At 38.6% G+C, this 26149-nt stretch overlaps 1 protein-coding gene across 1 annotated transcript; it reads right to left on the bottom strand.

Annotated features, from left to right (window-relative positions):
• Nucleotides 1-659: 659 nt before the first annotated feature.
• Nucleotides 660-24518, bottom strand: LOC130913691 (uncharacterized). The gene is made up of 7 exons (XM_057832485.1): nucleotides 24360-24518; nucleotides 14977-15088; nucleotides 12813-12955; nucleotides 12665-12732; nucleotides 7626-7754; nucleotides 1015-1110; nucleotides 660-931 (listed from the first exon to the last, which is right to left on the bottom strand). The coding sequence occupies exons 1-7, from the start codon at nucleotides 24449-24451 to the stop codon at nucleotides 873-875; spliced, it is 699 nt and encodes a 232-aa protein (XP_057688468.1). The 5' UTR covers nucleotides 24452-24518; the 3' UTR covers nucleotides 660-872.
• Between the last annotated feature and the right edge of the window lie 1631 nt (nucleotides 24519-26149).

Raw genomic sequence — 26149 nt, 5'->3', positions numbered from 1 at the left:
TTTTCGGACACCAGTGGGGCCTGGCCCTCCCATAAAATCCACTTATGTTGTTTACCAATTATTTGAAAGAGAAATTGGAGCTCTCAATTTAAACCAAAAACATTAATTCACACCAAAACGAATAAAACAGTTTGTCTTACCAGTCGTGGGTCCTCCGGTATGAAGGGTTGAATCAGATCCTTGCAGTCCGGTGCAGAAGCCCCACAAAGTGCAGCAAGAGCCAACAAAAAAGCTACAACAAGCCCAGTCATGGTTGCGCTGTGTAATAACGTGCTACTGTCCAACACTTATTCTCAGAGACTGAAGAATTGGTGTGAAAACGTCTAATGTAATGTAATGTGAAAAAAAAAAAAAAAAAGTGCGCCTAGGAGCGCTGTGAATAATCGTGCTGAGCTGCTTTAAATGAGCGCTTGAATGATTCAGTCCTCTGTCAACCTTGAATTGGACTCTGGGCGAACTGCCATGACTCCTCTTTGGATTAGATGCAAAAAGTGTTTCTCTTGTGTAATTAAAGGTTGATTTCCCGCAAAAGAATATTTTTTTGGTGACAAAGTGTCCTTGACAGTACAATGCTACCAAGCAACGGTTTTGTAGAAGTTTCCCGGAAAGAATGCCAGGATTTCTATGCGAAAGGTTAGTAAACAAAGACCTGACCAGGAGAGAGTTGCATCATTTTATTCAACTACAACTAACCAGTGTTTTCTACCCAAAGGAGCATTTAGAATTTCGTTTATTAACCACTCAAAATTGCAGATGAAATTATCATGTTTTACATGTCTAAAAGGTTATTGCATTGCACAAGGTTGATTGTGAACATTTAGTTGGTTTAGTATGACATATTTGTCAAGCCTTCTACAAGTTGGTGCAACATTTTACTTCGTTGAAACACTGGGCTCTCCCCCTTCAGCCTTTCTTTCATCTGGACATAGATCTGGGGAAAAAAACACCAAGCATTGATGCATGAGGGCTCTGATTGCAAGATGAATGATACAAAAGGTAAAATGACAAACACACCAGTGTTCATAAAGTAGAACTCCTCGGGGAAATTAAGACACGAAGCTTGTTTCTTGTAGGTCTCCAATTCAGATGGCTCCAGTTTGCCAGTTCGGGCTTTGATAGGGAAGAACAAAAATAAAGCTTTAGTGAAAAGGACATGGATGGAAGCAATTAAACAATGTGCCTCTCATACTGTTTAAAGTGATCCTCTAACTTAAATGCATGTAGGCTCTAATAAACCACAATTGTTCTCTTGTACTAAAATATGTTGTTAGAAACTACAGAGCCCCTAAGGTGACATGGAAGAAGAAGAAAAAAAAACAGAGGAAAAAAAAAAAGTTGACGTTAAAAAAAAAAAAATAGTGCCCCTAAAGGGACACAAAAGTTTTTTTTCTGTCAAAGCAAAAAAAACAAAAACACGAAAGTAAAAAAAAAAAAAAAAAAAAAAAATGCCCCGGAAAAAAAAAAGACCCGGAAGTAAAAAAGAAAAGTTGAGGTTGAAGCAAAAAAAAAAAAAAAGAAATGCCCGGGAAAAAAAAACACGAAAGTAAAAAAAAATAAAATAATAATTTCCCCGAAAAAAAAAAAAAGACCCGGAAATTAAAAAAAAAAAAAAGAAAAGAAAAGAAAAGAAAAAAACACATAATTCCACTTTTTTTATACGTGCGTTTTGCAGGTAAACAATGGCAACAATGGGGCATGATCACCCGTGGAGCAGGTTAATTGAGTTTTGGTTTGAAATAGGCCTAAAATATGATGACATAAGATCAATTCTTGATATCAAGCACAGTTTCCAAATAAGCAGAAGACATTTGAAGCGAGTTTTAAACTTAACCGGACATTTTCGTCGGAAAACGTTCTGTGATTTGGCGGTCCTTGTTGACTTCATTCGCAACCAATTGCAAAGACAAAAATCCGTCCTTCGACTTCCACAACTCAAACTGACCTGGAGGCACAACTATCTTCCAACATTTTTTTTTTTTTTGCTTCGATGTCAACTTTTTTTTTCCGAAGTTGTGTTGTTGTTTTTTTGTTTTTTGTTTTTTTTTTTGCTTCGACGTAAAAAATGTTTGTTTTTTTTGCTTCAACCTCAATTTTTTTTTTTCTGCTTCGACGTAAAAAAAAAAAAAAAAAAAAAAATTTTTTTTTTTTTGCTTCAACCTCAACTTTTCTTTTTTACTTCCGGGTCTTTTTTTTTTTCCGGGGCATTTTTTTTTTTTTTTTTTAGTGATGACAGAAAAAAATCTTTCGCGTCCATTTAGGGGCACAATTTTTTTTTTTTTTTTTTTAACATCAACCTTTTTTTTTCTCTCTGTTTTTTTTTTCTTCTTCCATGGTTCCATTTTTTCTTAGGGGCTCCGTAAGAAACACATAAAATGTTAAATCAATGGCAATATTTTATAATATTTAGTCCATATTTTGACCGTTAGTTGGCGCCATGGTTTGCGGGCTCGCAGTGATGACGTCATTGGTATCTTGCGTGTTCAACAATTGCTTATTGCTACCTAAACTCACGAAGTAAAATGCCACAATGTGCTGCTTTTGGATGCAATTTCCAGTCAAATGGAAACAAGGGGAGTGAAGTGAGTGGTCATGGTGGAATTATTATTTTTACTGAATAAATGTGCACAAGTGGAAGCTTCTCCCCCTTTTTGGTCCCTGTATGCACGCATCCTACCCACCACACGTTACAACTAGCGCCCGAAAAATTTTCCTGGATCCTCAGTCAAGTAAGGGATCCGTCTATTTTCTGGATCCGACGGTCCCACCGCGTCTGCAATATTGGTTTCGGATCTGCCCATTTTTTTGATTCATCGGTCCCACAGCGGCTTTTCGGATCAGTCTATTTTGTGGAATCGACGGCCTAATCGCGGCTGCGACATTGCCATGGTATCGGTCTAATTCCTGGATCTTCAAGTGAGTAAACGCAGATTATTATATATAACTATTGCTTATCTTTTTTTGCTATCTTTTTTGTTGACTATTCTTCGTGGGAGTTTTCCCAAAATCATACTAAATAATTAAAGCACTATGGCACGCTACAGTGACCAGTGTTGTTAATAACGGCGTTACAATATAACGGCGTTATTTTTTTCAGTAGTGGGTAATCTAATTAATTACTTTTCTCATCTTGGCAACGCCGTTACCGTTACTGAGGACGGAAAGGCATGCGTTACTATGCGTTACTATATTGGTCGAAAAGTCTGAGGGAGACGGACTCACCGAGATGACAGAGCAGAGCAGAAGTAGGGAGGAGGCAAGAAAGTTGTGACGCTGACCAAACGCGATGCTAGGTAGCTCCAATAATACATGTTGTAGCCGATAGCCTACAAACTACGCCCGCATGTTATGGTAGATATGGTAGACATGGTAGATATCACATGTACTGTACATAGATATAACTAGATGCAAAATGACAGACATGGCACTAAATGAATTAGTAGACAGCCGCCATCTTAAAGCAGTAGACTTTTTAGGACGGCTCTGTTGTAGAGAACCTTCCTAGCGAACCTAAGTAACTTTTTGTATAAAATACTTCTAAATCGGCAAAATCTTGACTTGAATCTATCTTTAAATGATGAAACAGTTTTAAAATTTTCATATGTCGAAAGTAGAGAGAAGGGAACTAATGCAATAATGGGAGCAATTTTAACAACTTTTAACAGTTGATTCAAGGTAAAGGGTAAATTAGGGTAAAGAATTGGGCTCGGGCCAATTGTACCAAAAACCTTCACAAAAAACTTCACATAGTGTGGCCAATGTTTTTTTTTGTTTTTTTGAGGGAAAAAAAAAAAAAAAAGTAATTATCACCAATCACTTTGCCAAGTAACTAATTACTCTTACATTTAGGTAATTGAGTTACTAACACAATTACTTTTTGGGAGAAGTAATTTGTAACTATAATTAATTACTTTTTTTCAGTAAGATTAACAACACTGACAGTGACGACAGTGACTCTGACATGGACCTTACAACAATGTTGGGAGTTCGTCAGGGAACACGTGTTTGCGTACTGCTGAGCTCCCGAGTGAAAAGTGGTCAAGGAGGAAATATTATTTTTTGTGAATAAATGTGCATATGTGGAAGCTTCTCCCCTTTTTGGTACTTTTATACACGTATTCTAGCTACCACGCGTTACAATGTACAAGACATGGATTACACAAGGTGTGCTCTTTGTCCTGAACTGTAAGAACACGACAGCTCTAGATGCTAACAATCTACATAATTATATTGGGATAAGTTTGAAAACGCAATATGCTTACCTTGAATATCTGCTAATAAAACCGGACAGCATACACTCTCACTCCCAACCGGACTTCCTAACAGGACTCTCTCGCATCACCAGTTTTGCCCAACTTTTGTCTTATCAGGTATTTGCTGCACGCATTTTTCCCTGAAGCTTGTCTTGTGACCGAAACGATCGACAGTGCTGTCCTGCTCTTCACTTTTCAGATCTGGTTCAAATAGGAAGGGTAGAACTGACGATATGTTGGGAAAGCTAACGAGTGACGCGCTGGGATTTCCGCAACGGGACCAGTGACGTCCCGCACTGCGACGTAACAAGAATGGTGACCTATCACTTAAAATAATTTTACAAACTTTATTAAAACAAAAAGAGGGGTTTTAATATCAAATTATTATAACTCATACTAACATGTATCTTTTAAGAATTACTTTTCTTAAAAACAGAGTATCCCTTTAAATTAGTATTTATTAATTAATAAAAAAACAGACGAAGTAACACTCCCCCCTCCCAAAAAAGGGCTGGCCTACACTCCACTTAACACCACACACTGACAAAAAGTACAGTACCAAAAATGGTGTTAACAAGAAATGAAGATGTTTTACTCTTTCAAGCTATTGTATATCTGCAGTTATATTTGTAAGCTACAGAGGTGGGTAGAGTAGCCAAAACTTTTGCTCAAGTAAGAGTAGCGTTACTTCAAAATCATATTATTCAAGTAAGAGTAAGTCATCCAAAAATGTACTCAAGTAAAAAATTATATCCAGTGAACAAAATACTCCCAACATTTGAGTAACTGCTTATTTTTTTTTCTTTTTTTTACACAATGGTATTTTTTTCTATAAGCGCAAACTTCTCTATGTGAACTGTTGTTATAATGATACTGTACAATAACATTACACCATAGTAAGCCAAAGAAATAACATATAAAAAAAATCATTGAATTAAAAAGAGAGAAAAAAAAAAAACAGTATTGAAGCATTATTCATCTAAAGAGCATGAGAACTCCACCGCAGCCTTAAAAAACACTGGACACTGATATAACAAACAGATTCGCTGCTCGGAAACTTTTCTATGTACCCTTGTTTTGGATCAAGCAGTGTTCCTCCGTCGTCTGTTTTTGCCTTGTTTTTTGACCATTGTCGACGAATAAATTGTCAACCTGTTTTCGGTGAGCCTTCTTCAAACTTTTGGAACATGGAGTCAGTACAAAGGGTTAACAAAGGGAGAGAACGCGCGGAATATCCGCCCCCGGCCAAGCCGCACGGAAACGGCGAAAATCAAACGGAAATAGTGCTCCGCTGCTTACCGTTTCCGTGCGTCAACGAGGAGGGCGGCTATTCCGCGCGTTCACTCCCTGTGTTAACCCTTTGTACTGACTCCATGTTCCAAAAGTTTGAAGAAGGCTCACCGAAAACAGGTTGACAATTTATTCATCGACAATGGTTAAAAAAACAAGGCAAAAACAGACGACGGAGGAACAATGCTTGATCCAAAACAAGGCTACATAGAAAAGTTTCCGAGCAGCGAATCTGTTTGTTATATCAGTGTCCAGTGTTTTTTAAGGCTGCAGTGGAGTGGGCATGGCCGAAGGGTGTTGTTTCGGGATCATCCCTCTGTGGCCGGTTTTGGGTGGTTAGGTTCGTGCGTGGGTGGGGCGTGGTTGCCACAGTGACCGACGGAGGTCTTGACATCCCAAGCGCCCACTATCAACTTTGTTATCCTGGCTGGGCGAGACGCTACTTGTTTTAGGATAGAGCGCCCTGCTCTTTGTCCTTGGAGTGGCCAGGAGAACTGATTGCGATAGTTGGTGCGTCAATCTTGCTCGTGATGCACACGTTGGACTTTTGTGATAAGATGGCGTTGCGTATCTATTCTGCTTCTTTTCATTAAACTATGGTGTGCTTTGTATTTAGGTGTTTTAGAGTAGTACAAACAATCCTACAGTACGTATGAGAAATGATTGATTGTATTACGTATGTTAAAGCAATGCAAACAGTTAGACAGTGCCTATGAGAAACGGTATCATTTTTCCAATTCCCCCTCATGAGCCCTGATATGGTGATTCACTTTATTGTGTCCAAAGGCATGGAGTGAAGTCTGCCTAAACTATAGTTAGATGAATGTGTTAGACTAATGCAAACAATTATATGGTGTGTGCGGGAACGGTACCTAGGAAAAAAACGGCACTCATTTAACTTGCGCAAGACGTCCAATCCATTCTGACTTGAATGAACGTTCATTCGCCTCAACCATTGTAAATGGATTGGACATCTTGCGCCTTCAATGGCACTGAAAGATGAGCATTCGTATTCAGTCTTCCTAGTTAGAATTAATAGGAAAATCTATTCTATATATACAAATAATAGTTTGTAATATATATATATATTTACCAAAAACACTCACCCTATAAAGAGTTTAAAGGGCGAAGTTCTGAATTTTTGACATTAGGCTTAATCTTCGAGTTAGCGGGCGTTTAGTCGGTGGAGTTGATTTGAAAAAATCCTGTGTTAGTTATTTGTTAGTTTCAGGTGTCCAAAGTGGCTAAGCTAGCGCGAGTAAATGGTGCCTGCTTAGCATACTAATGAAAAACAACATATGCACGCATGAGAATCACCGATGAACCATGCAATCAATAGTCTTGCCTATGTTTTCAGGATAAAGTTATTCAAACTTACCATTTCAATGTCAATAATTATAGTATGAACAGCAACATTTGTAATCCAGCAGCTCTGCAGGGAACGGGCTGTCTAGGCAAGCAGGCCAGGGTGATATCACATTGTTTTTTTTCACGGCAGATTTTTTTTTGGGGGGGTGAAAGGGACTCCCCAGCAGACTGAGCACGAGTGGCTGAAGCACTCCTCTCTATTGGGATTGCATTACGTGTCTAAAAAAAAATAGTCCTGCAGAATGAAATTAATTGCGGCAGTTTTACTATTTCGAATAATGATCTGCAATTTGAATTTATTTGACTATGTTAGATCTGTTAATAACATATTTTTATTGGCATGCTAAGCAGACACCACTGACTCGAACTAGCTTAGCCACTCCGGAGCCCGGAACTAACAAATAACTGAAACACTTCACGGAATTTTTTTAAAATGAACTCCAGCGACTAATTAAAACACCGCTAACACCAAGATTAAGCCTAATGTCAAAAATTCTGAACTTCCCCTTTAAAGTCTTATGTGTCAATTTTTTAATAGCTGACCACTGCGCCTGAAAGGGTTAAAATAGTTCTCGTATATCAAAAGCAAGTGTATCATAGTAAAGTTAAATCCAACTGAACGGTATTTTAAAAATGTACTATTCTGAATGTGTATTTAGATCTACTGTATAGAATGTTTTTTTCCCCTTCATTAATAAGCATTCAAGAATCACATACTGAAGAGGAAAAGGTATCGGCCCATAGATTTGCCATCCGGAAGGAGGGTGGTGTCTTCAGACAGGAGGCAGTCGGCACAGGTTGCATAGTATTTGCCCTCATGATAGGAAGTGTGGTTGTTGATGTTGACTGCATAGACATGGGGAAAAAAATTATATAAACAACATTCCACTTCAGCTCAAATGACATAACGTGAGAGCTAAAAGTGTTTGGACAATGGTCGCGTTTGCTTTCTTACATTGTCACATGGAAAAATGTTTACCATTAAAAATTGTGTGTAATGTCTGCATGTGTTTGGGCAGACTAGTATAATAGTATAAAGGGGGATATAAAAAGTCTACACATCCTCCTTCAATTTACATGTTACAGATACCGATTACAAAAACCTGGCATTTGAACATAGGAATGTAGACTTTAATTAATACCCAATCTATGTGATTATGGAACACCAAAAGGGTCGAAGTTAAATAAGATTTTTTAAAATAAACACCCTTTGATAATTAACAAATTGTGTAATATGGTTCTTAAATTGTAAAATAAGGTGATAGAGTAATCCCTCGCTACTTCGCGTTTCAAACTTCGCGCCCTCAGTCCATCGCAGGTTTTTTTTTTTCTTTTTTTCAATTAAAAAAAATACAGATGAGCTGTAATAGCATAATCTCACTCAAGGCCCCCCGCTCTCAGTCAGTGCACTGGAGTTGGTTATTAAATTTAACAATGATTGACATACATCTAATGATTGAACTTGCCAGAGAGATGAACTTCAAAGCGCCTCATGCGTCAATCATCATTTAACTTGTTAAACAGTTGCTGTGGCAACTCATTGTGTGTAATTGACCAGCTTGAGTGGATTTAAGTCGACTCACTCAATGAAGGATTTAATTAAGCCAAGCGATTTTCTGCTTTATTGTATTCTTGTTTTAAAACAATTTGGTGGGATAGAAACATGTTTAAAACTTATCATAATTATGACATTTGAAGTGCTTAAAACCATTCATTAATATATATACATATATGTATATATACATATACTGGACTGTCTCAGGAAATTAGAATACACAATATTCTAATTTTTTGAGACAGTCCTGTGTATATATACAGGACTGTCTCAGGAAATTAGAATACACAATATTCTAATTTCCTGACTGTCTCAGGAAATTAGAATATTGTGTATTCTAATTTCCTGAGACAGTCCAGTATATATACACAGGACTGTCTCAAAAAATTAGAATATTGTGTATTCTAATTTTCTGAGACAGTCCAGTATATATATATATTTTTTAATTACAATTTTGGGGGGGAAAAAATGAAAAAACATGTCATATATCTCTCTCTCTCTCTCCAATGCTAAATCTGAATGAACACATACATTGAACACATATGCAAAAAAAAAAAAAAAAAAATCAGGGAAGGGGAGGGGGCGATACTTCAGTTTTTCACTTATCGCGGTGGGTTCTGGTCCCCAATAACCATGAAAAACGAGGGATCTCTGTAAAAAGCGTATTTCACAAAGTATTTCTTTTTATTTCGTAATCCCTTTTTCCACAAAAGCCTTTTTATTTCATAATGTCATTTTTTAGCACAAGATTTTACAAAATAAAAAGCGTTTCCTCACAAAGCCATTTTTTTTCATAATTTATTTTACCACAATGGCCTTTTTATTGGATAATGTTTTTTTCAGCACAATTAAGCTATTAATCAAATGCATAAGGCGGAGTCATTCAAGTAATTGGTTGGATGAGTCTTGGAGTCTGGCTAGCTGCGCTAGCATTTGGTAGCGTCACTTTCAGAGTTACTCAGAGAAGTTGCGAACCAGTTGGATAGTAATGAAAGGCTTTTGGGGCAGCGTAGGGTCGGTCGCCAACGGGCTTACACTCACAAGGGATTCACACGATTACAGCGTTCTAGATCACAGAGATGATTTGTTTACACTCTACCCCTTTCTAGCACTTAGCTTATAGACTCCCCCACCTTCTTCCCCCTCTTTCCCTGGTCAACAGGCCCCGGAAATACATTTAGCTGACGATATCACAAACATATTAGTAGTTAGTGTAGTTAGTTGTTCAATGTATTTCTTGTTGTTGTTTGTGTTTCTTCTCTTTCTTCTCTTGTGTTTCTTTTCTTCTGTTCCCCCATAACCCCTTCCTGTTCGCTGTTTTGTCATCAAATGAGGTATGTTGAATGATCACAAAGGGAGTATGTCAGACTCTCAATGTGAAACATTAAAACTGTTCAGAGAACTTCAGACTATCCGGGCACTTAGACTTCCATTCTCCGTGTCAAACAGCTGAACAGGACAGGTTGGAAAAAAAAAAAAAAAAAAAAAAGGATTTCAGCAGCAGCGTGTTTTTGATTAGATGCTTTCTGGAAGTTTACCTAACAGTTCATCGACACTACCAAATGCTAGCGCAGCTAGCCAGACTACACAATCCATCCAGCCAATCACTTAACTGACTCTACCTTATGTATTTGATTGACAGCACACACTTCAATCTGCCGGAAAACAACATAATCTAATAAAAAGGCCATTGTGGAAAAAGACATTATGGAAAAAAATGACGTTGAAAAACACTTATCTTGTAAAACCTCATTGTGCTGAAAAACGACATTATGAAATAAAAGGAGTTTTTCTCCATTTTTTTTTTTTTTAATTTATCGTGTAAAATGTTTTTCATAAAATTACCTTAATTTACAATTTAAGGGCCATATTACTCAATTTGTAGGTTATTTATTTCAAAATGTAGTTAATTAATTTAATTTTGACCCTATTGGGGTTCCATATTTCTCAACCTAGTAGTACGCACCCCTGACTTATTAGGGCCCGAGCACTAAGCGTGTGAAGGCCCTATTGGAATGCAAATGTTAATTTTTTTTTCTGGTGAATGAAAATGGCCAATTTGAAGGTCTGAACATGCTCGAAAACTCACCAAAATTTGCACACACATGCGGCTTCGCGTAAATTTAGATAATTTAGCAATGTTGCGAAAGTATGTAATAAAATGGCTCAGTGGCGCCCCCTTGAATGTTTAAAAAAGGCCTCTTCTTTGATGTTTTTTCAACGTAGCGCGAAGAAATTTGCGGAGTCGATACGTTGTGCAAAACTGCTTCAAAAAGTCTCATGCACCCATATTCCAAACCCAACAGGAAATCGGGTATTTTGGATTGAATGTTGAAAAACATGCCATTTTAGTCGAAAACCAGTGTGTGCGTATGAGACCCTTGTGCCGAGGCAGTAAGTTGGATCCTCCTTAAAATTGGTGAGATTGTTCATGCGACATATGAGATGTTAGGTTATAAAAATTGACCCTGGGCATTTTGTCTCAAAATAGCCAATTTGAAGGCCTGAACATGCTCGAAAACTCACCAAATTTTCCACATACTGTACATTCGGCTTTTTGTAAATATCGATAATTTTGCTACGTTGCGAAAAAATTAGGGCTGTCAAACGATTAAAATTTTTAATCGAGTTAATTACAGCTTAAAAATTAATTAATCGTAATTAATCGCAATTCAAACCATCTCTGAAATATGCCATATTTTTATGTAAATCATTGTTGGAATGGAAAGATAAGACACACGACGGATATACTGGACTGTCTCAGGAAATTAGAATACACAATATTCTAATTTTTTGAGACAGTCCTGTGTATATACAGTATACAGGACTGTCTCAGGAAATTAGAATACACAATATTCTAATTTCCTGACTGTCTCAAAAAATTAGAATATTGTGTATTCTAATTTTCTGAGACAGTCCAGTATACATACATACAACATACTGTACATCAGTACTGTATTTGTTTATTGTAACAATAAATCCACAAATGGCATTATTAACATTCTTTCTGTTAAAGTGATCCACTGATAGAAAGACTTGTAGTTCTTAAACGATAAATGTTATAGTTACAAGTTATAGTAATTTTATATTAAAACCCCTCTTCATGTTTTCGTTTTTATAAAATTTGTAAAATTTTCAATCAAAAGTAGAGTTAATATAATAATAAGAATAAAAATAACAATAATAAAAATAGAGTGAAAAGTTTTACGTGTATTTTGCATAGCTATATTGATATGGAATGCCAGTTCATTTTGCATTGTTGTTTAACTGTGTGTCAGAATAGGGCCTCATTACTATAGACTGAAGTGCTTTTCTTTTTGTGAATTTTTTTTTTTTTGAGAGAGATAGGAATATTATTTTTGTTGTGCTTTCACTAAACGATACTTATGTTTGCTGTGAAGGAGTTGCCGAAGCTTATGCCAATAAATGGCGCGGTCCAAAGAAGGCCTGTGTCCACTCGCCTTTACTGTATAACATATACGTATCTGTACATATCTTACCCAAAATACAAGAGACACATAATTGCCTCAAAAAGAAAGAAAACTTACCGAAATATGTGTGGAGCACAAATAGCAATTTGCATTGCATTGTGAATACAGCATAAATGTCTCACAACTACTAATTCTCCCACGTTTAGAAGAAATAACATGAGTATGGAACGGCACTGCACTCAAGCGGCCGGTGGCAATCTCTTCACTCAATGTCCATAAACGGCCTCATTGTAATCTGTTTGAGGCAATATGTGAGCGGGTCATTCATTACATGCGTTAATTGCGTCAAATATTTTAACGTGATTAATTTAAAAAAATAATTAACGCAGGTTAACGCGATAATTTTGACAGCCCTAGAAAAAAATTTAACAAAATGGCTCAGTGGCGCCCCCTTGAAATTTTCAAAAAGGTCTCTCCATTTAGGTTTTTCCAAAGTAGAGCTATGAAATTTTGGGAGTAGATACGTTGTGCAAAATTGCTCCAAAAAGTTTCTTGTTGTATTAGCTGTTTATATACTAACGCAATATAAGCATTGCTTTGCCGTGATCCTGTGGCACACAGGCAATCCTTTTTTTTTAGGTTATGTACGTCTATCACCTGGATATACCGCAAAGGCAAACATCTTAAAAGCAACACTCATCAAAAATATTCCAGGCACTATTGGTTGTAAGAAATGTTGCAGTGAAGTACATATAAGAGGAGATGCATACAGGTGGCGTGACTGGTCATTCCGGAGACAGTGACATCAGCTGACCCCTGCAGACACTTGCCGTCGTTCCTGTGGGGAAGCAGGAATTATAGCTTTTGTCTAACTGATCACTTTGTAAGCAAAGCTTCAAGGAGAAGTACTATCCTTACAGATGATCGGCCCAGTAGAGGGAGATGACCCCATTTTGTGCAGATGGTGACAATTCAATCCACGAGCTGTTCACTGCCACGAGGTCGCTCTTCAGGCCCGGCTCGTCCCATGAGCTCACATGGAGAACCCATTTCCCAAAGACCTGAGGCACAACGGCAAGACCATGTATTGAGTCAAGTGGTTTAAAAAAAATTTTTCTTGCATATTTGCATATGGCGAAAATGGTTTGTGAACATACGGAGAGGCAAATAAGTATTTAGTCAACCACTAATTGTGCAAGTTCTCCCACTTGAAAATATCAGAGAGGCCTGTAATTGTCAACATGGGTAAACCTCAACCATGAGAGACAGAATGTGGAAAAAAAAAACAGAAAATCCTATTGTTTGATTTTTAAAGAATTTATTTGAAAATCATGGAGGAAAATAAATATTTGGTCAATACCAAAAGTTCATCTCAATACTTTGTTATGTACCCTTTGTTGGCAACAACGGAGGCCAAAAGTTTTCTGTAACTCTTCACACACTGTTGATGGTATTTTGGCCCATTCCTCCATGCAGATCTTCTCTAGAGCAGTGATGTTTTGGGGCTGTCGCAGATTTTCTATAGGGTTGAGATCTGGAGACTGGCTAGGCCACTCCAGGACCTTGAAATGCTTCTTGTGAAGCCACTCCTTTGTTGCCCTGGCTGTGTGTTTGGGATCATTGTCATTCTGAAAGACCCAGCCACGTCTCATCTTCAATGCCCTTGCTGATGGAAGGAGATTTTCACTCAAAATCTCTCGATACATGGCCACATTCATTCTTTCCTTTACACAGATCAGTCGTCCAGGTCCCTTTGCAGAAAACAGCCCCAAAGCATGATGTTTCCACCCCCATGCTTCACAGTGGGTATGGTGTTCTTCGGATGCAATTCAGTATTCTTTGTCCTCCACACACGAGAACTTGTGTTTCTACCAAAAAGTCCTATTTTGGTTTCATCTGACCATAACACATTCTCCCAGTAATCTTCTGTATCATCCAAATGCTCTCTAGCGAACCGCAGACGGGCCTGGACGTGTACTGGCTTCAGCAGGGGGACACGTCTGACAGTGCACGATTTGAATCCCTGGCGGCGCATTGTGTTACTGAAAGTAGTCTTTGTTACTGTGGTCCCAGCTCTCTCTAGGTCATTCACTAGGTCCCCCTGTGTGGTTCTGGGATTTTTACTCACCGTTCTTGTCATCTTGCATGAAGCCCCAGATGGAGGGAGATTATCAGTGGTTTTGTATGTCTTCCATTTTCTAATAATTGCTCTCACAGTTGATTTCTTTACACCAGGCAATTTACCTATTGCAGACTCAGTCTTCCCAACCTGGTGCAGGTCTACAATTTTGTCTCTGGTGTCCTTCGACAGCTCTTTGGTCTTGGCCATAGTGGAGTTTGGAGTGTGACTGACAGAGGTTCTGGACTAGTGTCTTTTATACCGATAATGAGTTAAAACAGGTGCCATTAATACAGGTAACGAGTGGAGCCACGTTAGACCTCATTAGAAGAAGTTAGACCTCTTTCACAGCCAGAAATCTTGCTTGTTTGTATGTGACCAAATACTTATTTTCCACTCTAATTTGGAAATAAATTCTTTAAAAATCAAACAATGTGATTTTCAGTTTTTTTCCCCCACGTTCTGTCTCTCATGGTTGAGGTTTACCCATGTTGACAATTACAGGCCTCTCCAATCTTTTCAAGTAGGAGAACTTGCACAATTGGTGGTTGACTAAATACTTATTTACCCCACTTTACATACTATACTGGACTGTCTCAGGAAATTAGAATACACAATATTCTAATTTCCTGAGACAGTCAGGAAATTAGAATATTGTGTATTCTAATTTCCTGAGACAGTCCTGTATATATACACAGGACTGTCTCAAAAAATTAGAATATTGTGTATTCTAATTTTCTGAGACAGTCCAGTATTCTTTACTGGGATGAACGAGTGATGCAGAAAATATCAGTGGCAGCCAATGAGTGCCTTTTAAAACAAGATGCTCAATCATGCATGCATGCATGACATCACTCAAGATGCCAACACCTTAATGCTTAAAGTGGAAAAACTTGACAATGACAAACACAAATGCAGTGAAAGACCACATTGTTCAGCTTTTGAACACAGTCAAATACTCACAGGGCTGTGGTTGTCCAGCTGCAAAGGTTTAATAAGTTCCTTGCAGTCGGGCTCAGATGCGGAACACAGCGAGGTGAAGACGAGCAAAACGACCAGCAGCTGCGCAGACATGCTGAAGATGGAAGACCACCACAGAGTGCAATGATGTGAAGGGAGGCTGCCTTCAAGTTCCCTCTCAGTGGTGTGTTGTATAACAGTGGGCTACAACACACACCCCTACACGCACGCACACACACACTGATGCAAAACCACACAACATGATCTCCATTCTCCCGAGTTGTTTGTGTCCTATTTATCCTGTTATATAACAGCCATCTGACAGAGTCTGAATAGGGAGGCTGCCTGCAAGGAGCACCCTTAGAGATGTGTTGTGAAACAGCAACAATTAGTAAGGGGCCCTATACACCCTTACAAAACAAAAATATATGCAGTACATACCAAAGTTAGATATTTTGTAGGATTTATAATGTCCAATACATTGCAAAAAAAAGCATAGACCATATATTGAAAAATTAATTAAATATATATACATATATGGCGGAAAACACAGACAAGACTGAAAAAACAGTTTCTGCTCTTGCACTCTTCTTTAAAAGAAACTGCTGTATTTTAAGCCAAAACAACTGTTGTGTTTGATAGAACAATATGTCTATATGCTGCTATAGCAGATTCATGGCGCATGAAGCCCCCAAACTATTTTTAATGTGTCCATTTTACCCTGAAAATCTCCGTTTACAGACGTCGCGCAACCGCTTTTGTTTCAACCCAGCCATAAAACGATGGTAATTAATTATGTTTATTATTCAAAATGTCTGTCGTTTTAAGCTCAGAATCATTCATTGAGGTCTCATATTTTGTTTAAAAAAAAAAAAAAAAAAAATATATATATATATATTCACTCACATATTTTGAACTTTTAAACAAATTATGTCAGAATGAAAAAAATGGCGTCTGTAAAAAAGTCACGGATATCTACCTCATAACCATCGCTTAATTGTATTTTTTTGTTACTGTGGCATTTTCTCCATTATGTTAGATAAATAATTGATCCAAACAAAAAAAAGTTGAAAAAAAAAAAACGTTTCACAGGGTAAATATATGAAAAAGAAAATCTCGACCACTCCTTGATGTCTGCGATTTCTGCATCGTGACCCTCGTTATATTACCATGTTTCACCCATAAAAGCCCCAAAAAAATCCAGCTGTGGCCATTCACACTCAGTGATACATCCTAAATGGAGTTTTTGGATCGAAACAAAGTAAGTACGCGATAATATCTCGTTAAAGTAATGGCGTCTGTAATTCTGTTCTCGCGTGGTCTCACCTCCAGATAGGGTTTTCCTGTTTAAAAAAATAATATTTTTTTTAAAAATACCCTCCTGCTCAAAATTTTTCGTCCCCTAGAAAATTGAGATTTTAAGCTTTCCAATGATATATCACGTCACGCAACCGCTTTTGTTCTAACCCAGCAATAAAACGAAGGTAATTCATTTATATTTATCATTCAAAATGTCATTTTTAGCTTAGAATCATTCATTGATGTCTAATATTTTGTTTAAAAAAAAACAAAAATACTGAGAAAAATATTCACTCGCATATTTTAAACCAGTGTTTTTCAACCGGTGTGTGCCGGGAGAGATCAGGTGCGCCTCGAGAAATTATCTAATGTCGCATTCAGATATATATATATATATATATATATATATATATATATATATATATATATATATATATATATATATATATATATAATATACGTATATTTGTAATGTCCGTAACTGTGTGCGGGTCCTTGATCGCTCCATCAGACTGCAGAGTAGTGATGTAGCGGGAAGCAAGCAAAGAGGGAGGGAGAACGACGTGTGAGCGAAGTTAGCGGTCCCATGTTGCTGATTCTGCTATTATTTTGTTTATTATTTTCCATTATTGCCACAATAAAGTGGGAAATTCATCACCGACTCCTCTCCCTTCTATTTCCCAATTCGGGGCTATTACAATATTTTTTTTACGTCGTCGGGCGGAGTTGCAGTAAGACGGAAGGAAGGAGTAGGTAGAAAGTTCTCGGTGGTGTGCAGATGAGCCAAACATTGCATGTGTCGCGTTCAAAATCTGCTTGGATTTCTAGCCATTAACGACCTTGCTGTCCGCGACAATGTGGACCCCAGCACATCTACTGCACATCATTTGGTTGGACTCGTCATGTGTCGATTTACACGAAAGTGTCCTTTCTATTATATCCAAATGTGACGACCGTCAATCCTCCCCGTTTTATTCCAACACATTGTTGAGAACAGCAAGGGGGCTAATGGCTAAAAATCCGAGCAATTCTTGAACGCGACACAAGCAGCTCTCCATTCCAACAGCGCCATGGTACCAAGCAAGCTTAAACGTCATCTCCAAACGAAACACCCGTCGCTTCAAAACAAGTCGATGGACTATTTTGTTCGCCTTCGTGAAAACACAGAGAAACAGGCAACTTTTTTGATAAAAACTACGAAGGAAAATGAGAAAGCCCTCAAAGCCAGTTACCTTGTTGTCAAATCCAAAAAGTCCCCAGACCGTGACAGAATAATTAATACTACCTGCCTGCAAAGCAATTGTCTGAGAGATGCTCCGCCTGATGTGGTGATGGGAGAAAATATTATGTCATGCCTTAACATTAGCACATTATGCCTTTGTGATGTATGATTGCCTCTGTGACCTAACCTTGTAACAACTTCTCTTTGTTTACTCCGCCACTTCGACGATTGTTTTTCACCTTGGGTTCCAAAGTTAGGAGGGAATCTCACGAGATAACTTGTTTTGCACCATAGTACGCGCTTGGGTTCCATAGTTAGGAGGGAATCTCAGGAGATAACTTAAATAAACATTCGACTTTAACCGCTGGGAGAATCAACTAGGGGGAAATCTCATACCCTCGCGGTGGGGGGGGGAGTCTCACTAGTTCGGGTGGTGCGTTTTCGTGGGGGCAGGGAGTGGCCACCCATGAGTCGGGAGATTCCCCCAACTCCCCGGAAGTCTGCCAGAGGATTAACGTACGGGTCGCTTGGCTTTGTTCCTTTGCCGCTTTGCCGGAGCGTTTGGCTCCCGCTCATTTGTCAACGGTAAGCGATTTTCATTGTTAAGGAACATTTTGTTGTGCTGTAAAGGTAACGCGGGGATTCTGGGATTGACAAACTAGATCTAACGTCATCGTTACCACTTGTTATGCTTGTTTTTGATATTTGTTGCTTGCTCTTGTGGGATTGTAATCAATAAATCTCATTTATTCTGCATTTTCTAATCAATGAACGTCGTCTATTGAGCAAAAGTGTGCTGGTTGCTGACTCACCTCGAACCCGGAAATTTCGGAAAACGTGGTTTAAGACATTGGTCAAGTCCCCCTGTCTGATAATCCAGAGCTTTTTCAAACCTAACTGCTATAAAATAAATAAATAAATAAATAAATAAATAAATAAATAAAAACAGAGGAAGACTGAGAGCTCTCGAAGAATAAGAATATAAACTTTGTGTTCATCTAAACAGGCTCAAGTTTCACACTGAGTAAGTATTCAGTCTGAGAAATTATTTTATAATTAAATATACTGTACAGGAAATAATTTTGGAACATTTTTTGTTTGTGGTGTGCCGCGAGATTTTTTCCAAAGTAAAAACATGCCGTGAGTCAAAAAAGGTTGAAAAACACTGTTTTAAACTTTTAAACAAATGAAGTCACAATGAAAAAAAATGGTGTCCGTAAAAAAGTCACGGATATCTACCTCATAACTATCGCTTAATTGTATTTTTTTTTTTTTGTTACTGTCGCATTTTCCCCAATATTTTAGATGATAAATAATTCAATTCAATTCAATTCAATTTTATTTGTATAGCCCACAATCACAACAGAGGTCTCAAAGGGCTTTACAGAGGCAATATGATACACAATTAGAAATGAAGCAACAAAGATGATCCAAACAAAGAAAATTAAAAAAATAACGTTTAAAACGGTAAGTATATGGGAAAGAAAATCTCTACCACTCCTTTATGTCTGCGATTTCTGCATCACGACCCTTGTTATATAACCAGGGGTGCACATAAGTGGTCCGCATGCTCGCATGCGTACTGGACGTAGAGAAACGCGCTGGCCCTCAACGGCTTCCATACGCTTTTGCATACCGATGGCTGACCAGTGTATTCGCGGCAGACACGACAAAATAACTTCTCAAAATGTCGAAGAGGCAGGCCACACTGAGTAATTACTTCCGTGTTCCCCCACCCCCGTAAAAAGCCAGACAGACGACAGAGACGTCACCGGAGCTACCGAAAAAAAAGGACTTTTGCTGAAAAGTGGCTTCAGCAAATGGCTAGAAGCAAATGATGCTCGCACGGAAATGCGGTACAAAATGTGCCGTGAGAATCCCAATGTCGCCGATAAGAGCAGCGCATTTTATGTAGGGTCAAAGAATTTCAGCCATCCAAATTTTGAAAAGCACGAAAAAAACAGAGAGCATGTGGCCATTAAGCAAACTATCGATGTCAAACAGGACCCCACTCGCCCTATTGACAAGTGGCGGAATAAAGGTAATGAACAGCGACATGCACTGACAAACGTGTTTTTGCTCGCATTTTACAAAGCTAAACATGCACGTTCAATGAGGTCTTATGAGGAGGACATCCCACTTTTAAAAAGGCTTGGAGTTAATGTGGGAGTCGCATAGTGCCCTTTATTTTGAATTGGTGCTTTTTATTTCTTTACATTTCACTTCAAAGTAATGGCAATTTTGTTGTGCCAGTTGATGTTAATCAAGCATTAATTGTTAATATAATTAATTAAAGTTAATTGGCTCTAAGTAAAGCTAGTCATAAATTTATCGCATCAGGCGGGTCGGCTCTAAAGCTCAATGAGGACCAAGTCACATCTCCGGTTCCTCCTCTGAGAACCTGGGCAAAAAAATTTATGTGCACCCCTGTATATAACCATGTTTCACCCATAAAATCCCTCAAAAATCCAGCTGTGTCTTGACACTTTAGTGATACATGCCACATGGAGTTTTTGGATCGAAACAAGGTAAGTACGCCATAATTTCTCGTTAAAGTCATGGCGTCTGTAATTCTGCTCTCGCATGCTCTCACCTCCAGATGGGGTTTTGCTGTTTATAAAATTTAGTTTTTTTAAAATGCCCTACTATTCAAAATTTTTCTTCCCCCAGAAAATTGAGAATTTAAGCTTTCCAATGATGTATCACACATGCATATCGGACAATTTTGAAATTTGGCCAAATTGGGGATCTCAAAGCGGAACTTCAAGTCACCTGAGTGTTTTCCGCCATACGTATATTGTATTTCAATCAAGACCAAAAATAGACACACACACACAGTCTCACTCGAAACACTTTTCCTAAATTGAGAACCCTAACCCAAAATCTTTCAATTCCAACCCAGTACATCACCATTTTTGTGACACATCTTCAACCCTTTCAAGTACAGTAGTCACTACAGTGGACAGCTACTGTACTCAAAAGTTGACACAAAGTGCCTACAACAGGAGAAAAACAGTCTTAAACAGCATTATTATATGAATTAGAATCATATTTTGAGACGATTCGACTATATACAACAATTTGGCAAAACACAGATGATGAGAAATAATAGTCTGTTAATCTACCGTTTAGCCACGCCTACCATTATAAGGCTCTAGCGTCCCCAGCAGGAGGATGACGTCGGCAGGGTCATGGTTTCATCTGATTTAGATTTCAGCCCATTGAGGGGGAATTATTCAGAATGAGGAAAATGCGACGAAGAGAGCCGCAAAATGTCATTGTTTCAGTCTCTCCACTCCAATATTTTTACAAAATATTCTTTTTATCCAAGTATTTTTCCCCAATTGCTAAATAAATGGTATGGTCATGACAAATAACAGTCTTGTGCCAAATGCAATATGAAATATTGAAAATGCATTTATTCAGTACGACATGGCAAAATTACTCCATAATAGTCAAAACTGTCGACTTCACCTTTACTGTCGCACCTCCCGAATAATATTTTATGCCACCGGAATAAGTCCGGCTTTTGTCATTTCCCTGCCCTGGCTTCGGAGAGCGTAAAAAAACCAGGAGGCGTGACAGCTAGCTGACATGCTAACCAGAACCGAGTGATGTTTTAAAGTCTATTCTCGGCTTTCGAAGCGAAAAGCCACTCAAAACTACCCGGAATCATGTCACACGCATCGCGACCCTTGTTATATTACCATGTTTCAACCATAAAATCCCCCCAAAATCCGGCTGTGGTCATTCACATCTGTGTCTTGATACTCGGTGTTACATGCTACATGGAGTTTTTGGATCGAAACAAGGTAAGTACACGATAATATCTTGATAAAATCATGGCATCTTTAATTCTGCTCTCGCGTGCTCTTGCCTCCAGTTAGGGTTTTGCTGTTTAAATTTTTTTCCTTTTTTTTTTTAAACTGCCCTCCTGTTCAAAAAAATTTTCCCCAGAAAATTGAGATTTTAAGCTTTCCAATGATGTATCACACGTGCATATCCAACAATTTAGAAATTTGGACAGATTGGGGGTCTCAGCGGAACTTCAAGTCACCTGAGTGTTTTCCACCATATATATACGTATACTACAGTTGTGGTCAAAGTTTACATACACTTGTGAAGAACATAATGTCATGGCTCTCTTGAGTTTCCAGTTAATTCTACAACTCTGATTTTTCTCTGATAGAGTGATTGGAACAGATACTTCTTTGTCACAAAAAACATTCATGAAGTTTGGTTCTTTTAGGACTTTATTATGGGTGAACAGAAAGAAGTGATCAAATCTGCTGGGTCAAAAATATACATACAGCAGCGCTAATATTTGGTAACATGTCCCTTGGCATTTTCACTTCAATTGGGCGCTTTTGGTAGCCATCCACAAGCTTCTGGCAAGCTTCTGGTTGAATCTTTGACCACTCCTCTTGACAGAATTGGTGCAGTTCAGTTAAATTTGATGGCTTTCTGACATGGACTTGTTTCTTCAGCATTGTCCACAAGTACTCAATGGGGTTTAAGTCAGGACTTTGGGAAGGCCATTCGAAAACCTTAAATCTAGCCTGATTTAGCCATTCCATTACCACTTTTGATGTGTGTTTTGGGTCATTGTCCTGTTGGAACACCCAACTGCGCCCAAGACCCAATCTTCGGGCTGTTGACTTTAGGTTATCTTGAAGAATTTGAAGGTAATCCTCCTTCTTCATTATCCCATTTACTCTCTGTAAAGCACCTGTTCCATTGGCAGCAAAACAGCCCCACAGCATAATACTACCACCACCGTGCTTGTCGGTAGGCATGGTGTACTTGGGGTTAAAGGCCTCACCTTTTCTCCTCCAAACATATTGCTGGGCATTGTGGCCAAACAGCTCAATTTTTGTTTCGTCTGACCACAGAACTTTTCTCCAGAAGGTCTTGTCTTTGTTCATGTGATCAGCAGCAAACTTCAGTCGAGCCTTAAGGTGCCGCTTTTGGAGCAAGGGCTTCCTTCTTGCACGGCAGCCTTTCAGTCCATGGAGATGCAAAACACGCTTGACTGTGGACACTGACACATGTGTTCCAGCAGCTTCTAATTCTTGGCAAATCTGCTTTTTGGTGATTCTCGGTTGAATCTTCACCCTCCTGACCAATTTTCTCTCAGCAGCAGGTGATAGCTTGCGTTTTCTTCCTGAGCGTGGCAGTGACAAAACAGTGCCATGCACTTTATACTTACAAACAATTGTTTGCACTTTTGCTCTTGGGACCTGCAGCTGCTTTGAAATGGCTCCAAGTGACTTTCCTGACTTGTTCAAGTCAATGATTCGCCAAAATTGCTAATTTGTGTTGCTGTATGTATATTTTGACCCAGCAGATTTGATCACTTTTTCTGTTAACCCATAATAAAGTCATAAAAGAACCAAACTTCATGAATGTTTTTTGTGACAAAGAAGTATCTGTTTCAATCACTCTATTGGAGAAAAATCAGAGTTGTAGAAATAACTGGAAACTCAAGAGAGCCATGACATTATGTTCTTCACAAGTGTATGTAAACTTTTGACCACAACTGTATATAGGGCGCACCTAAAAGCCTTTAATTTTATCAAAAGCTGACAGTGTGCCTTATAATCCGGTACGGCTTATATATGAATTGCAACAGGTCTCCCAGGAACTCGGAGCACAGCTCCATCTAACGGATGCATAACGTAACCCTAGCCTCTACTGTAGCGTCTATTCTAATACAATGTTGATAAAAGCTAAATTTGTGCAATTTAAATGAATAAAAACATTAGGACACTTTGGTTTCGGCCCCGACTAACACCGAAGTATATATTTTTAAAGTGATCCTCTGATTTGAATACATGTAGGCTCTAATAAACCACAATTGTTCTCTTGTACGAAAATATGTTGTTAGAAACACATAAAATGTTAAATCAATGGCAATATTTTATAATATTTAGTCCATATTTTGACCGTTAGTTGGCGCCATGGTTTGCGGGCTCGCAGTGATGACGTAATTGGTATCTTTCCAAATGTGTAGCGTGTTCAACAATTGCTTATTGCTGCCTAAACTCGCGAAGTAAAATGCCACGATGTGCTGCTTTTGGATGCAATTTCCAGTCAAATGGAAAAAAGGGGAGTGAAGTGAGTGGTCATGGTGGAATTATTATTTTTAGTGAATAAATGTGCATAAGTGGAAGCTTCTTCCCCTTTTTGGTCCCTGTATGCATGTATCCTACCCACCACGCGTTACAACTGGCGCCCGAACATTTTTCCTGGATCCTCAGTCAAGTAAGGGTCCCATCGCGTCTGCAATAATGGTTTTGGATCTGTCCATTTATTTTTATTCGTCGGTCCCACAGCGGCTTTTTGGATTAGTCTATTTTGTGGAATCGACAGCCTAATCGCGGCTGCGATATTGCCATGGGATCGGTCTAATTCCTGGATGTTCGAGTGAGTAAAAAACGCGGATTCAGATTAGTATTGCTATCTTTTTTTGTTGACTATTCTTCGTGGGAGTTTTCCCCAAATCATACTAAATAATTAAAGCACTATGGCACGCTACAGTGACGACAGTGACTCTGACGTGAACCTTACAACAATGTTGGAGTTCGTCAGGGAATGCGTGTTTGCGTACTGCTGAGCTCCCGAGTGAAGAGTGGTCAAGGTGGAAATATTATTTTTTGTGAATAAATGTGCATAAGTGGAAGCTTCTCCCCTTTCTGGTACTTTTATACACGTATCCTAGCTACCACGCGTTACAATGTACAAGACCTGGATTACACAAGGTGTGCTCTTTGGCCTGTACTGTATGTAAAGCACACGACAGCTCTGGATGCTAACAATCTACATAATTATATTGGGAAAACGTTTGAAAACGCAATATGCTTACCTTGAATATCTGCTAATAAAACCGGAGTTCCCGAATCCCAACAGCATGCACTCTCGCTCCCAACCGAAGTTCCTAACAGCACTCTCTCGCATCACCAGTTTTGCCCAACTTTTGTCTTATCAGAAATTTGCTGCACACATTTTTCCCTGAAGCTCGTCTTGTGAACGGCCGACAGTGCTGTCCTGCTCTTCACTTTTCAGATCTGGTTCAAATAGGAAGGGTAGAACTGACGACATGTTGGGAAAGCTAACGAGTGACAAGCTGGAATTTCGGCATTCGGGGCCAGCCAGTGACGTCACGCACTGCGACGTAACAAGAATGGCGACCTATCACTTAAAATAATTTTACAAACTTTATTAAAACAAAAACATTAAGAGGGGTTTTAATATCAAATTATTATAACTCATACTAACATTTACGGTATGTTTTAAGAATTACTTGTCTTAAAAATAGAGGATCCCTTTAAAGTCTTATTTAACTCTTTGCATTCCATTGCCGTCCAATTCATTTAAGATGGGTGGAATGGCCTTGAATGCTCATCTTGCACTGACGGCGCAAGATGTCCAATCCATTGTGACTGGAACGTTTGTTCGTAAACCCCTCCCAGTCAAAATGGTTTGTACATCTCGTGTTGTCAATGACAGCCAGTGAGTTATATGAGTGCCCAGTATGAGTAAAAAAAAAAAAAAGAAGTCATAAATCTTTCATTAATAGGTAAAATTGTCACAACAAACAAAAGACAAGAGTCGATCACTTCAGGATTATCTGCTCAAGAATGCTGGTTTATTTTTAGCTTCGTTGAGTGACTGTCACTTTGGGACACGTAGAACAATAAGTGTTGAATTATGTAGTTATTTATGTGACACATGATACATACTGTATACATGTTTAAAGTGTAGAGAAAAAAACAGACAACCAATGACTGTTAGCCTTCTTGAGGGGCCGACTCTTCTGGACACACATCTAAGAGAGGGAGAAGACAAGTTACAGGTGATTGCGACAAAGAGTGACCGAATTAAAACGCGTCTTACCTGTGATGCTTCCACGGTGCAAATATTGTGTAACGTCGAAATTCAAGCAAGTGGCCTGTTTCTTAAAAGTCTCCATTTGAGCGTCATCTACTGTTCCAGTCTTTGCTGTAAAAGTTTATGATTTTCTCAATGAACATGTAAAAGTCTTAGCTAAACACAGTGCAGAATTATAGAAGATGATGTTATTGAGTGCAAAGGAAACCGTAAGAGATAATTTTAGACTTACTCAACAGGGTTAAAATTCTGCCTTTAAGGTATTTCCTATTAGGAAGCTTCCATGTCATCTTGTCCAACACGAGAATGCAGTCTGGACACGTCTTCAGGTATTGCTCGTGATGTGTTTCATTTTCCGTCTTGTAGTGGACTATATGGACATAAAATAAAATTTGTTCCAATTATTACTCAACAATAATTCAAGGTTCATCTTCATTCATCTACAAAATAGTTATTTATATCGTGTATCCTTTTTTGACAACACTGAATCAGTCAATCAATCTACCCATCTAGTCTAGCCCATGGACAAGAGTAATGTGACCTAGAAACTGCAATTTCTGGAGAAATTACTTCTGATCTTTGCCGTGTGCAGATACAGATCTTACCCCCGCCCTGGGCTATCAATAGAATGGACAAACATGCCCGTCAATGGCATTAAACAAAGTAAATGCCATTAGAAATGAATGGGAAATTTGGACGTCTATGGCCTTCAATGGCAGCACCCTTCAAAAGCGTCACTGGAATCGGGGAAGTTTGGGGGACACG

The sequence above is a fragment of the Corythoichthys intestinalis genome, chromosome 3, assembly GCF_030265065.1.
Source record: "Corythoichthys intestinalis isolate RoL2023-P3 chromosome 3, ASM3026506v1, whole genome shotgun sequence".
NCBI lineage: Eukaryota > Metazoa > Chordata > Actinopteri > Syngnathiformes > Syngnathidae > Corythoichthys > Corythoichthys intestinalis.
The sequence above is the reverse complement of the archived record's forward strand: the minus strand, read 5'-3'. Positions and strand labels throughout refer to the sequence as shown.